The 12,466-nt window shown below is 40.7% G+C and overlaps 1 protein-coding gene across 1 annotated transcript in view; it reads right to left on the bottom strand.

The window, feature by feature from the left end:
• Positions 1-10,239: 10,239 nt before the first annotated feature.
• LOC120856220 (intracisternal A particle-promoted polypeptide) overlaps positions 10,240-12,466 on the bottom strand; it is a 34,653-nt gene continuing 32,426 nt past the window's right edge. The window contains exon 9 of the mRNA XM_040231307.1: positions 10,240-12,150. Coding sequence (XP_040087241.1) covers positions 11,926-12,150 — 225 coding nt within the window. The 3' untranslated portion in view covers positions 10,240-11,925. The remainder of the gene's footprint in view (positions 12,151-12,466) is intronic.

Here is a 12,466-nt window from a genome sequence, read left to right as displayed (position 1 = left end):
CTAGAGCTTTACAGTCATTGAAAACACACACATAAACTCTCAGAGGAAAACTTCATGAGTGTCTGAAAATGATAGGTGGCTCTAGTGTGGAGTGTTCATTGCAGTTGTCCCTGGAAATTGCATTTCCAAGCTCATTTTACCTGGTATAACCTAGTTATTTGAACTGAAAGGATCTATGACTTTAAAAGTCAGTAGGAAAATAAATAAATAAAAGTCAGTAGGAAGCACTGTCACAAGGGAAAGCTGTGTTGAAAGAAAAGCTGGACATATTTTCTGGTTTTATCCGGATATTTGGCATAGACAGAACTTGATTTATGGACCTAACATTCCAGATTCCTATGTAATATTGTTCTTGTTAGAATCAGACGTTACTTTCACCACCACAGACACCCACAACTGAGTGTTGTTTCTGCTTTGGCCCTGACGCTTCCTTCTTTCTGGAGCTATTAGCAATTGCCTTCTGCTCTTCCCCAGTAGCATATTGGACACCTTCCTACCTGGGAGACTCATCTTCCAGTGTCATATCTTTTTGCCTTTTCACACTGTTCACAGGGTTGTTAAAGTACTAGACCCACCTTACCTGTCTCCTGAGAAACCTGTGAGTCAAGATGCAACAGTTAGAACTGGACATGGGACAACTGACTGGTTCAAAATTGGGAAAGGAGTATGACAAGGCTGTATACTGTCACCCTGCTTATTTAACTTACATGCAGAGTATATCATGCAAAATATTAGGCAGGATGAATCACATGCTGGAATCAAAGACTGCCAAGAGAAATATCAACCTAAGATATGCAGATACCACTCTAATGACAGAAAATGAAGAGGACCTGAAGAGCCTCTAGATGAGGATCAAAGAGGAGAGTGAAAAAGCTGCCTTGAAACTTTCAACATTTAAAAAACTAAGATCATGGCATCCAGTCCTATAACTTCATGACAAATAGAAGGGAAAAAAGTAGCAGTTAAAGATTTTATTTTCTTGGGCTCCAAAATCACTGTGGACAGTGACTGCAAGCAAACCCAGGTCTCCCGCATTGCAGGTGTATTCTTTACTTGCCGAGCCACAAGGGAAGCTCAGATGTGAGTTGGACCATAAAGAAGGCTGAGCGCCAAAGAACTGATGCTTTTGAATTATGATGCTGGAGAAGGATCTTGAGACTCCCTTGGACTGTAAGGAGATCAAACCATCAATCATAAAGTGTGAGGCCCTACATGGGAAACCTTAAAAAAAAAAAAAAAGGAGCTAGCTTTAACGGTTGGAAACCAAGATGGCACCCGGTGGAAAAGATAGGAGTGTGGTCCATGTTAAAGTTTTTGACTGGTTCTGTTAACTTCTGTGCACCTGGACAGTGCGTGATTACCATGACTCCTGTTAAGCTCGTGACGACTTTACCTAATATGCATATTATAATTTGACCTTTAACATGATTGGTGCAACTATGGGAGGTCCCTCCCAGAACCCCCTTGCTTGCCTATATAAACCAAGAGTTTGTGGCAATAAAGTGGAACTGCTCAGACAGAACCCCTGTCGCGTCTGATTGTCTCTCGCTTGCCAAGGGGCTGGGTTGGCGGACAGCAGGCTCACCTCTCCTCGGGACTCCTCAGCTTTGCTGAGGGAAGTTCCACCGCCTCTCTCTCTGCAGAGCGCCCCCCCCACCCGCCCCCGCAATAAAGGAAATCAACCTTGAATATTCATTGGAAGGACTGATGCTGAAACTCCAATACTTTGGTCACCTGATGCAAAGAGCTGACTCACTGGAAAAGACCCTGATGCTGGGAAAGATTGAAGGCAAAAGGAGAAGAGGCAGCAGAGGATGAGATAATTAGATAGCATCACCGACTCAATGGACATGAATTTGAGCAAACTCCAGATGGTGGAGGACAGAGGAGCCTAGCTTGCTGCAGTCCATGGGGTGGCAAAGAGAGGGAAACAAGCTAGAAACTGAACAACAACAAGTAGATACAACATCTCCAAACATAACACCAACTGGTAAAACAAATACTTAAAAGAATAAAGCGACTAGTAAGATCCCTCAGAGAAGGGCATGGAAACCCACTCCAGTATTCTTGCCTGGAAAACCCCACAGACAGAGGAGCCTGGCAGGCTACAGTCCACTGGGTCACAAAGAGTCAGACACTACTGACATGACTTAGCATGCAGACATGTACAAACTAGGAAAAGTCAATCTGGAGTCATTTTTATAATGTTCTATCTAGTTTTACAAGTCAACTCATACAGAAGCTTTTTAAAACAGTGAAAACAATACCTTGGATTCTAACTTGAAAACTTAGTCTTTTCAGATGCATAGTCTCATAAAAAGAAAAAACATTTAAAATGTAAGAATATAAATTAGGAAATGGATATGATATATATAACCTTTGTATCTTTCTCAGTTAGTCACTCTTTGCGTGAAATGTTCCCTTGGTATCTCTAATTTTCTTGAAGAGATCTCTAGTCTTTCCCATTCTGTTGTTTTCCTCTATTTCTTTGTATTGATTGCTGAAGAAGGCTTTCTTACCTCTTCTTGCTATTCTTTGGAACTCTGCATTCAGATGCTTATATCTTTCCTTTTCTCCTTTGCTTTTCGCCTCTCTTCTTGTCACAGCTATTTGTAAGGCCTCCCCAGACAGCCATTTTGCTTTTTTGCATTTCTTTTCCATGGGGATGGTCTTGATCCCTGTCTCCTATACAATGTCACGAACCTCATTCCATAGTTCATCAGGCACTCTTATCTATCAGATCTAGGCCCTTAAATCTATTTCTCACTTCCACTGTATAATCATAAGGGATTTGATTTAGGTCATACCTGAATGGTCTAGCAGTTTTCTCTACTTTCTTCAATTTGAGTCTGAATTTGGTAATACGGTGTTCATGATCTGAGCCACAGTCAGCTCCTGGTCTTGTTTTTGTTGACTGTATAGAGCTTCTCCATCTTTGGCTGCAGAGAATATAATCAATCTGATTTCAGTGTTGACCATCTGGTGATGTCCATGTGTAGAGTCTTCTCTTGTGTTGTTGGAAGAGGGTCTTTGCTATGACCAGTGCATTTTCTTGGCAAAACTCTATTAGCCTTTGCCCTGCTTCATTCTGTACTCCAAAGCCAAATTTGTCTGTTACTCCAGGTATTTCTTGACTTCCTACTTTTGCATTCCAGCTCCCTATAATGAAAAGGACATCTTTTTTGGGTGTTAGTTCTAAAAGGTCTTGTAGGTCTTCATAAAACCATTCAACTTGTTTCTTCAGCGTTACTGGTTGGGGCATAGACTTGGATAACTGTGATATTGAATGGTTTGCCTTGGAGACGAAGAGAGATCATTCTGTTGTTTTTGAGATTGCATCCAAGTACTGCAATTCGGACTCTTTTGTTGACCATGATGGCTACTCCATTTCTTCTGAGGGATTCCTGCCCGCAGTAGTAGATATTAATGGTCATCTGAGTTAAATTCACCCATTCCAGTCCATTTTAGTTTGCTGATTCCTAGAATGTCGACGTTCACCCTTGCCATCTCTTGTTTGACCACTGCCAATTTGCCTTGATTCATGGACCTGACATTCCAGGTTCCTATGCAATATTGCTCTTTACAGCATCGGATCTTGCTTCTATCACCAGTCACATCCACAACTGGGTATTGTTTTTGCTTTGGCTCCATCCCTTCATTCTTTCTAGAGTTATTTCTCCACTGATCTCCAGTAGCATATTGGGCACCTAATGACCTGGGGAGTTCCTCTTTCAGTAGCCTATCATTTTGCCTTTTCATACTGTTCATGGGGTTCTCAAGGCAAGAATACTGAAGTGGCTTGCCATTCCCTTCTCCAGTAGACCACATTCTGTCAGATCTCTCCACCATGACCCACCATTCTTGGGTTGCCCCGCAGGCATGGCTTGGTTCCATTGGGTTAGACAAGGCTGTGGTCCTAGTGTGATTAGATTGACTAGTTTTCTGTGAGTATGGTTTCAGTGTGTCTGCCCTCTGATGCCCTCTTGCAACACCTACCATCTTACTTGGGTTTCTCTTACCTTGGGCGTGGGATATCTCTTCACGGCTGCTCCAGCAAAGCACAGCTGCTGCTCCTTACCTTGGACAAGGGGTATCTCCTTACCGCCGCTGTTCCCGACCTTTAACGTGGGATAGCTCCTCTAGGCCCTCCTGTGCCTGCTCAGAAGGACAGAAATGGTATGGACCTAACAGAAGCAGAAGATATTAAGAAGAGGTGGCAAGAATACACAGAAGAACTGTACAAAAAAGATCTTCACAGCCAAGATAATCATGATGATGTGATCACTAATCTAGAGCCAGACATCTTGGAATGTGAAGTCAAGTGGGCCTTAGAAAGCATCACTAGGAACAAAGCTAGTGCAGGTGATGGAATTCCAGTTGAGCTGTTTCCAATCCTAAAAGATGATTGTGTGAAAGTGCTTCACTCAATATGCCAGCAAATTTGGAAAACTCAGCAGTGGCCACAGGACTGGAAAAGGTCAGTTTTCATTCCAATTCCAAAGAAAGGCAATGCCAAAGAATGCTCAAACTACCGCACAATTGCACTCATCTCACATGCTAGTAAAGTAATGCTCAAAATTCTCCAAGCCAGGCTTTAGCAATACGTGAACTGTGAACTCCCTGATGTTCAAGCTGGTTTTAGAAAAGGCAGAGGAACCAGAGATCAAATTGCCAACATCTGCTGGATCATGGAAAAAGCAAGAGAGTTCCAGAAAAACATCTATTTCTGCTTTATTGACTATGCCAAAGCCTTTGACTGTGTGGATCACAATAAACTGTGGAAAATTCTGAAAGAGATGGGAATACCAGACCACCTAACCTGACTCTTAAGAAATCTGTATGCAGGTCAGGAAGCAACACTTAGAACTGGACATGGAACAACAGACTGGTTCCAAATAGGAAAAGGAGTACGTCAAGGCTATATATTGTCACCCTGCTTATTTTACTTATATGCAGAATACATCATGAGAAACGCTGGACTGGAGGAAACAAGCTTGAATCAAGATTGCCGGGAGAAATATCAGTAACCTCAGATATGCAGATGACACCACCCTTATGGCAGAAAGTGAAGAGGAGCTATAAAGCCTCTTGATGAAAGTGAAAGAGGAGAGTGAAAAAGTTGGCTTAAAGCTCAACATTCAGAAAACGAAGATCATGGCATCCGGTCCCATCACTTCATGGGAAATAGATGGGGAAACAGTAGAAACAGTGTCAGACTTTATTTTTTTGGGCTCCAAAATCACTGCAGATGGTGACTGCAGCCATGAAATTAAAAGACACTTACTCCTTGGGAGAAAAGTTACGACCAACCTAGATAGTATATTCAAAAGCAGAGACATTACTTTGCCGACTAAGGTCCGTCTAGTCAAGGCTATGGTTTTTCCATTGGTCATGTATGGATATGAGAGTTGGACTGTGAAGAAGGCTGAGTGCCGAAGAATTGATGCTTTTGAACTGTGGTGTTGGAGAAGACTCTTGAGAGTCCCTTGGACTGCAAGGAGATCCAACCAGTCCATTCTGAAGGAGATCAGCCCTGGGATTTCTTTGGAAGGAATCATGCTAAAGCTGAAGCTCCAGTACTTTGGCCACCTCATGCGAAGAGTTGACTCATTGGAAAAGACTCTGATGCTGGGAGGGATTGGGAACAGGAGAAGAACGGGACGACTGAGGATGAGATGGCTGGGTGGCATCACAGACTCGATGGACTTGAGTCTGATTGAACTCCGGGAGATGGTGATGGACAGGGAGGCCTGGTGTGCTGTGGTTCATGGGGTCGCAAAGAGTTGGACACGACTGAGCAACTGAACTGAACTGTTAGTCACTCAGTCGTGTCCAACTCTTAGTGACCCCATGGACTGTATGGACTTAAGCCTGCCAGGCTCTGTCCATGGGATTCTCTAGGCAAAAATACTGGAGTGGGTTGCCTACCTTTGTATAAGTATTCAAATATTAGGTAAGAAATTTCATAAGTAGATTATATCCATATAATTTCCACTTCAGTGATTCTTGCTATGGAAAGATCATAATCTATAGCAACTTGTTTACTTTTTTGTGTGTTCAAGTCCCAATCCATAACGTCTCAGAATGTGACCTTACTTGAAGACACGGGTCTTTACAGAGGTAATAAGGTTAAAGTGAGATTATAAGGGTAGATTGTAATGTTATGTCACTGGTGTTCTTATAATAAGAGAAAATTTAGAGATAAACATGTATATAGAGAGAATACCAATGAACATGAAGATCTACTTGCCAAGAAGAAGCCTTGAAGAGAGCTCTCCTTAGCCCTCAGAAGGAACTAACTCCACCAACACCCTGATTTCAGATTTTGGGCATCCAAAACTGAGACAATACATTTCTGCAGTACTTTGTTAAATGAAACAGTCCTAGCAAACACATATAATACTATGGTGCTAGAGCTTGTTCTGATCATTAGCCTGTGGCTAAAATGACCAAACGATCCTTCTTTATTAATGTAGAGAAAAGTTTACGACAGCCTGATACTGAAGGAATGAAAGCTCATACTCTTCAGAAGATCCTTTTCAGATTCTACTCAGATTGTTTTAGTGAGGAAAATTACTTCTTTGCTTCTAAACTGCACGAGTACTACACAGACTTAGAACTTTTCTCTGATCTCAGTCTCTCATAATATGGGCAAGTCAGATGTTCAAGCTAACTGACCTGTTTTTTTTTTTTCAGCCCCACCAACTGTATGCAGGATCTTAGCTCTCAGACCAAGGATCAAACCCATGCCCCCTGCAGTGGAAGTGTGGAGTCCTAACCACTGGACCACGAGGGATTTCTCTACAGTGTGAATGATTTTTAAGTAGACTGGACAGAATATTTAGAGGTATACTGAATTGTTAAATATTTTGGGGGAAGATCATGTTAATCAGATCAGTTCAGTCGCTCAGTCGTGTCTGACTCTTTGTGACCCCATGAACCACAGCACGCCAGGCCTCCCTGTCCATCACCAACTCCCAGAGTTCACCCAAACCCATGTCCACTGAGTCAGCGATGCCATCCAACCATCTCATCCTCTATCGTCCCCTTCTCCTCCCACCTTCAATCTTGCCTAGCATCAGGGTCTTTTCAAATGAGTCAGCTCTTCCCATCAGGTGGCCAAAATATTGGAGTTGCAGCTTCAACATCAGTCCTTCCAATGAATACCCAAGACTGATCTCCTTTAGGATGGACTGGTTGGATCTCCTTGCAGTCCAAGGGACTCTCAAGAGTCTTTTCCAACATCACAGTTCACCAGCTTTCTTTATAGTCCCAAGTCTCACATCCATACGTGACCACTGGAAAAACCATAGCCTTGACTAGAAAGATCTTTGTTGACAAAGTAATGTCTCTGCTTTTTAACATGCTGTCTAGGTTGATCATAAGTTTCCTTTCAAGGAGTAAGTATCTTTTAATTTCATGGCTGCAGTCACCATCTGCAGTGATTTTGGAGCCCCACAAAATAAATTCAGCCACTGTTTCCACTGTTTCCCCATCTATTTGCCATAAAGTGATGGGACCGGATGCCATGGTCTTAGTTTCCTGAATGTTGAGCTTTCAGCCAGCTTTGTCACTCTCCTCTTTCACTTTCATCAAGAGGTTCTTTAGTTCTTCTTTACTTTCTGCCATAAGGGTGGTGTCATCTGCATATCTGAGGTTATTGATATTTCTCCCAGCAATCTTGATTCCAGCTTGTGCTTCTTCCAGCCCAGCGTTTCTCATGATGTACTCTGCATATAAGTTAAATAAGCAGGGTGACAATATACAGCCTTGACACACTCTTATTCCTATTGGAACCAGTCTGTTGTTCCATGTCCAGTTCTAACTGTTGCTTCCTGACCTGCATACAAGTTTCTCAAGAGGTAGGTCAGGTGGTCTGGTAGTCCCATCTCTTTCAGAATTTTCCACAGTTTATTGTAATCCATGCAGTCAAAGGCTTTGGCATAGTCAATAAAGCAGAAGTAGATGTTTTTCTGAAACTCCCTTGGTTTTTCGATGATCCAGCAGATGTTGGCAATTTGATCTCTGGTTCCTCTGCCTTTTCTAAAACCAGCTTGAACATCTGGAAGTTCACAGTTCATGTATTGCTGAAGCCTGGCTTGGAGAATTTTAAGCATTATTTTACTAGTGTGTTTCATGAGTGCAATTGTGAGGTAGTATGAGCATTCTTTGGCATTGGCTTTCTTTGGGATTGGAATGAAAATTGACCTTTTCCAGTCCAGTGGCCACTGCTGAGTTTTCCAAATTTGCTGGCATATTGAGTGCAGCACTTTCACAGCATCATCTTTCAGGATTTGAAATAGCGCAACTGGAATTCCATCACCTCCATTAGCTTTGTTTGTAGTGATGCTTCCTAAGGCCCACTTGACTTCACATTCCAGGATGTCTGGCTCTAGGTGAGTGATCACACCATCGTGATTATCTGGGTTGTGAAGATCTTTTTTGTACAGTTCTTCTTTGTATTCTTGCCACTTAATTCCTTCTGCTTCTGTTAGGTTCCTACCATTTCTGTCCTTTACTGAGCCCATCTTTGCATGAAATGTTCCCTTGGTATCTCTAATTTTCTTGAAGAAATCTCTAGTCTTTCCCATTCTATTGTTTTCCTCTATTTCTTTGCATTGATCGCTGAGGAAGGCTTTGTTATCTCTCCTTGCTATTCTTTGGAACTCTGCATTCAGATGGTTCTATCTCTCCTATTATCCTTTGCTTTTTGCTTCTCTTCTTTTAACAGCTATTTGTAAGCCCTCCTCAGACAGCCATTTTGCCTTTTTGCATTTCTTTTTCTTGGGGATGGTCTTGATCCCTGTCTCCTGTACAGTGTCACGAACCTCCATCCATAGTTCATCAGGCACTCAGCCTATCAGATCTAGTCCCTTAAATCTATTTCTCACTTCCACTGTATCATCAAAAGGGATTTGATTTAGGTCATACCTGAACAGTCTAGTGGTTGACTGAAACCACTAGACCACTAGACTGAAACCACAATCACAGACAACTAGCCAATCGGATCACATAGACCACAGCCTTGTCTAACTCAGTGAAACTAAGCCATGCCATGTAGGGCCACCCAAGACGGACAGGTCATGGTGGAGAGGTCTGACAGAATGTAGTCCACTGGAGAAGGGAATGGCAAACCACTTGAGTATTCTTGCCTTGAGAACCCCATGAACAGTATGAAAAGGCAAAAAGATAGGACACTGAAAGATGAACTCCCCAGGTTGGTATGTGCCCAATATGCTATTGGAGATCAGTGGAGAAATAACTCCAGAAAGAGTGAAGGGATGGAGCCAAAACAAAAACAATACCCAGTTGTGTATGTGACTGGTGGTATAGCAAGGTCCAATGCTGTAAAGACCAATATTGCATAGGAACCTGGAATGTTAGGTCCATGAGTCAAGGCAAATTGGAAGTGGTCAAACAGGAGATGGCAAGAGTGAACGTTGACATTCTAGGAATCAGCGAACTAAAATGGACTGGAATGGGTGAATTTAACTCAGATGACCATTAATATCTACTCCTGTGGGCAGGAATCCCTTAGAAGAAATGGAGTAGCCATCACAGTTAACAAGAGTCCCAAATGCAGTACTTGGATGCAATCTCAAAAACGACAGAATGATCTCTGTTCGTTTCCAAGGCAAACCATTCAATATCACAGTTATCCAAGTCTATGCCCCGACCAATAATGCTGAAGAAGCTGAAGTTGAAAGGTTCTATGAAGACTTACAATACCTTTTAGAATTAACACCCATAAAAGATGTCCTTTTCATTATAGGGGGCTGGAATGCAAAAGTAGGAAGTCAAGAAATACCTGGAGTAACAGGCAAATTTGGCTTTGGAGTACAGAATGAAGCAGGGCAAAGGCTAATAGAGTTTTGCCAAGAGAACGCACTGGTCATAGCAAAGACCCTCTTCCAACAACACAAGAGAAGACTCTACACATGGACATCACCAGATGGCCAACACCAAAATCAGATTGATTATATTCTTTGCAGCCAAAGATGGAAAAGCTCTATACAGTCAGCAAAACAAGACCAGGAGCTGACTGTGGCTCAGATCATGAACTCTTTATTGCCAAATTCAGACTTATCATTTTAATAGTTGTTCAGAAAACAATTAAATGTAAAATTAAATGTGCAAATCTCTAAAACTGAAACAGTAAAATTCGTGGGCAATCCTTGTAATTCAAGAATGATGCTAATAAACTAAGCTGATGAGTAATTCAAGGAAAAGCAAAAAACAAAAAATTCAAGACACTTTATTAGTACATTCTTTTTAAAACAATCTGTCATTTTCTAGGAAATAAGCATATTTACAATTACTTATTTTCAGGCATCGTCTGAATCTATTTAAGCCCAAACATTGATTGTCTTGACTACATTTCCATCATAGCAGTACAAAATGCCTCCCTTCATACTGCCATTTTAGGCTGGCACCAGGCAATAATGAAAATTAAATGATAGGAAAATTTGTAAATCTGTTTTGAACACATTCTCAACTAGAAATATTAAAGGCACATGAGTTACAGCTTAGTTTATACATTCTCTTGATACTTCACTCCTTGACATTTTACACATCCCAGTCAGCCATCTGTGACCCTTTAGACTTTCAGGATACCTGAAATGGAACACAGAGCTTTCTGTCTGCACTACATAAGCTTTTCTTAAAATATGCATATGGTTAAGTTGTGAAGGAAAGTATCCTTGTGGATCTATCCAAATATTTTGGACCTGAGTCTTTAATGCTTACCAAAGGTTTTCTATCTAAATAAGCCACTGATGCCTATAATATACTAAAGGACTTCATATAGAAAAGGGGAAATCAGGGATATAGAAATCAAATCCTGGAACAGCTAGGTAAACCTAAATGTATAAGACCTTTAATGTATATGGCTCCAACTGACTAGTAGAAATAAAAGTGATGATCATGTACACAAAATCTTTGTCTCAGAAATAGAGAACACTTCTTTAGAATGCTTCTTCGAGAAAGTTAAGTTTTTAGAAGCAGTTTTGGATCAGAAGCTTTTACATTTATGAGTTAGTGTATATAAAAAGTTGTACAGGGATCTACAATTCCATCTTCTCCAAGCCAGGCCGTGGCTTTGTACTAAGTTAGGCTTGCCCAAGTATAAGTATGCTCCATAACGCTTGGTAATCTAATAAATTCCCTCTTCCCATAGCTAAACATAGTTTTGGAAAAAGGTGTATATAACCAGCTGGCCTCTATCACCCATACATCATCTTATTGCAATAAAGGACTGTCACTAAGAACCTATTAATTTCTCACTTGCATTCCAGCATCAAAACAAAAACATAAGTGAACAAGAGCTTTTTTATGCTGTTATCAACAAGTAAAAATTTATATAAATAAGTTAGACATTTCCAACATGTCCCTCCCAGTATACCTGCTGCCAATAAAAAGTTTGGGGTTAGTGAAAAGCAGGAATAAAACAGAAGTAGGAAGTTGTCTCATTGGCTTTTCTCTTTAAACTATGGCCATGGAATATTATGCTCTGAGCTGAATCATGAATGTACAGACATCTTTAAACTATCTCATTTGATATTCTTACATCACACAATGGTCATGTTATAGCTTAAAGTGAACTGGAGAAGCTGCTAAAGGAACTATTTGCCAAGAAGCTTCTGGCAAATTCTTTTTACAAATAAGACTCTACTCCTAACTGAACAATTCTAGAGCATAAACAGCATCTGTTGGTCAGCTTGGCAAATTTGTGAGAACTCTTTATTAATTTAGGATATATTCCACTATCACTTCTCACTCAAATTCTTTAAAAAAAATCTTTAGTCATTTTTCTACCAAATTCACAGAAAACAGAAAGGGTCCTATCACCAAATACAAGTGTGATTTGCAAAAGGTGAGATTCTGCATTTTCAAAATGTTTCTTTTGCTGTCTTAATGCTTTCTATTTCATAGTACAGCAACACCTCCTTCACAACGACTGGTAATCATATTGCCAATTTCTGTCCATGTATCTGAATGAGGGTTATAAACTTCAACTGAGTCCAAGGTACCTGGAGCCAAGAAATCGTGGCTGGAAGATCGACCTCCAGAAACATACAGAAGCCCATTGACTGCCACAACACACAAGCCTGCTCTAGGCACCTTCATTGAGGCAACTTCAACCCACTTTTCCTGGATAAAAGAAAAAAGAAGTTTGCAGTGTTATAATATGGTAACACAGAAAAGTGCTGAGAAATCAGATACTCTGGTCCTTTTTACATGTTTAAATTTCAAACTTACAACCTAGTCATACAAGTATATACAATATTTTAAATAGAAATTTTTAGTAGGTGTAGACAAAGTAGTAAATTTAGAGGAAAATAATGAAAAATGTATCTGTGATTAATTATAAATTATGATCACCAAGAGATAATCTAGAAATTCTATATAGGCAAGAATTCAGAGAAACTAGTTCTATGAAATACAAGTATGTAATTCAAACACACAC

Source organism: Oryx dammah, unplaced genomic scaffold (genome assembly GCF_014754425.2).
Source record: "Oryx dammah isolate SB20612 unplaced genomic scaffold, SCBI_Odam_1.1 HiC_scaffold_28, whole genome shotgun sequence".
Classification (NCBI taxonomy): Eukaryota; Metazoa; Chordata; class Mammalia; order Artiodactyla; family Bovidae; genus Oryx; species Oryx dammah.
The sequence above is the reverse complement of the archived record's forward strand: the minus strand, read 5'-3'. Positions and strand labels throughout refer to the sequence as shown.